We start from the raw sequence: 1,754 nt of genomic DNA on the forward strand, positions 1-1,754 counted from the left end.
TATAAAAAGGTATACTGACAAAGTAATACAGTTTTACCAAATGTAATACAATTACCTTTATACAGCTTTATACAATTGCTTGTATACCTCTGTATACAAACTTACTGTCGATGTTTTTTCACCCGGGTATTGAGATATTTCTAAGGTGATGTACTGATATTGTCTGCGACAATGGTTGTTTCTTTGAAATAGCGCAGAGATTTCTGCTGTGGCAGGTAAACATTGTAAGCGCCATTGGATGCTATGCACCACCCTGACCCACAACACGCGCGAGTCGGTTGGGTTGCCTTTCCTTCCACTGCCAGACTGAATCTATCGCCTCCGCGAAATTCGGCGGGTTATTTTGTAACTGTAAATAACATTCAATAATTAATTTACCCTAGCATGTAACATTTGCCCCCCCCCCCCTTCCCCTCTCCCCCGCTCGATTTAAAACTCTTCAAACCGGCCAGCATGACGGCGTGCCCTGTCATAGGTGAGGGTCCGCACTCAGCCCAAAGAGCTCTTTGACTCAGCCCCACTCGACGCCCTGCCGCTGCGCGAGGAGCGCCCGAGTCGGTGGCCTAGGTATATACGTCGTTGTTCACGCGTCGTGACCCGAGCGGCTCGCACATCCGCCTTTGTTGCGGGCCGCGATACCACTGTCGTGTAGATCCGTCTCTTTGTTTTTCATCAATTTGAAGGCTTTAGAATTTTTTTTCGATTTTTCGGTGACTACAGCGAGAAAGTATGGTTCTTAATTGATAGTATAGTGTAAAAATCTCAAAATCGCCAAAATGTTGGTTACGGCGTTTTTGAGCGACCGCTTTCTGATCCGTCGTTGTTCAGCGACCGCTTTCTGATCCGTCGTTGTTCAGCGACCGCTTTCTGATCCGTCGTTGTTCAGCGACCGCTTTCTGATCCGCCTTTGTTGCACGGATGCGTCGTCATGTCCTCGTTTCTCTTTCCTCTCCTCTGCTTTCCTCTCCTCTGCTTTCTCTCCTCTGCTCTCCTCTCTCCACTCCTCCAGTGGTCGCTCGCCGCTCTCCCCTGCCGCGCTCTCTCCCGCGAGACAGCCTTACTAGATTTGTATTTGTGTCCTTGAGCAGGTTCCCTGGTTCCCTGGCCTGGGCCCGGGCGAACTCCTCTGCGGAGTCCTGCAGTAAGTGAAGTTATGCGGCCATGTACGGTAAATATAATTATTCTAACGAGAATTTTTGGAAAGAAACAAAAACACGAAAAAAAAATAACAAATAATAACGGTCTGCGTCGTCCCTGCACGACATTGTGTCGCACCCAATTATTCTGCCGCAGCGGTGCGTCGCCGCCGTTTAATTTCACGGCTCCGGCGTCCATTAAAACGCGACATCATGCAGGGTCCAGCAGGTCATCATCCTGCGCCGGGCTCGGCCGCGCCGCGCGGCCCCCGCCCCGCGACCGATCGGAAAAGAGTTTGTCACAACACGGCAGCCATTTAATGCAGTTTGTTATTTCCAGTCCCCCCCTTTATTTGTTTTCGTCCCGTGCGGCGCGACTCGCGCCGTCGCGTCGTTGGTGAGATCGGCGGCGGCGGCGAGGGACGTCGAACGGGGGACGGGGGGGAGTGGAACTTGTCTAGCTCCGGTCGCTTCACCGCGCGCCGCGGGCCCGCGGGCGGGAGTGCGCGGCCTGCAGGGCTGGGAGGGGTACACAGAGAACTTTGCCTGTCGAGTCTCCGGGGAAATCTGAGCTGCCCGAGGGTGGGTACGCCGGGCGTGGTGGGGCGTGGCGGCCAG

The 1,754-nt window shown here is 53.4% G+C and overlaps 1 protein-coding gene across 1 annotated transcript in view; it reads right to left on the reverse strand.

Annotated features, from left to right (window-relative positions):
• Window positions 1–140: 140 nt before the first annotated feature.
• The window catches only part of LOC127751458 (craniofacial development protein 2-like), a 2,565-nt gene continuing 951 nt past the window's right edge, over window positions 141–1,754 (reverse strand). The window contains exon 2 of the mRNA XM_052275047.1: window positions 141–206. Coding sequence (XP_052131007.1) covers window positions 141–206 — 66 coding nt within the window. The remainder of the gene's footprint in view (window positions 207–1,754) is intronic.

This window comes from Frankliniella occidentalis, unplaced genomic scaffold, assembly GCF_000697945.3.
Source record: "Frankliniella occidentalis isolate FOCC.00 unplaced genomic scaffold, Focc_3.1 Scaffold499, whole genome shotgun sequence".
In the NCBI taxonomy this organism is placed as follows: Eukaryota; Metazoa; Arthropoda; class Insecta; order Thysanoptera; family Thripidae; genus Frankliniella; species Frankliniella occidentalis.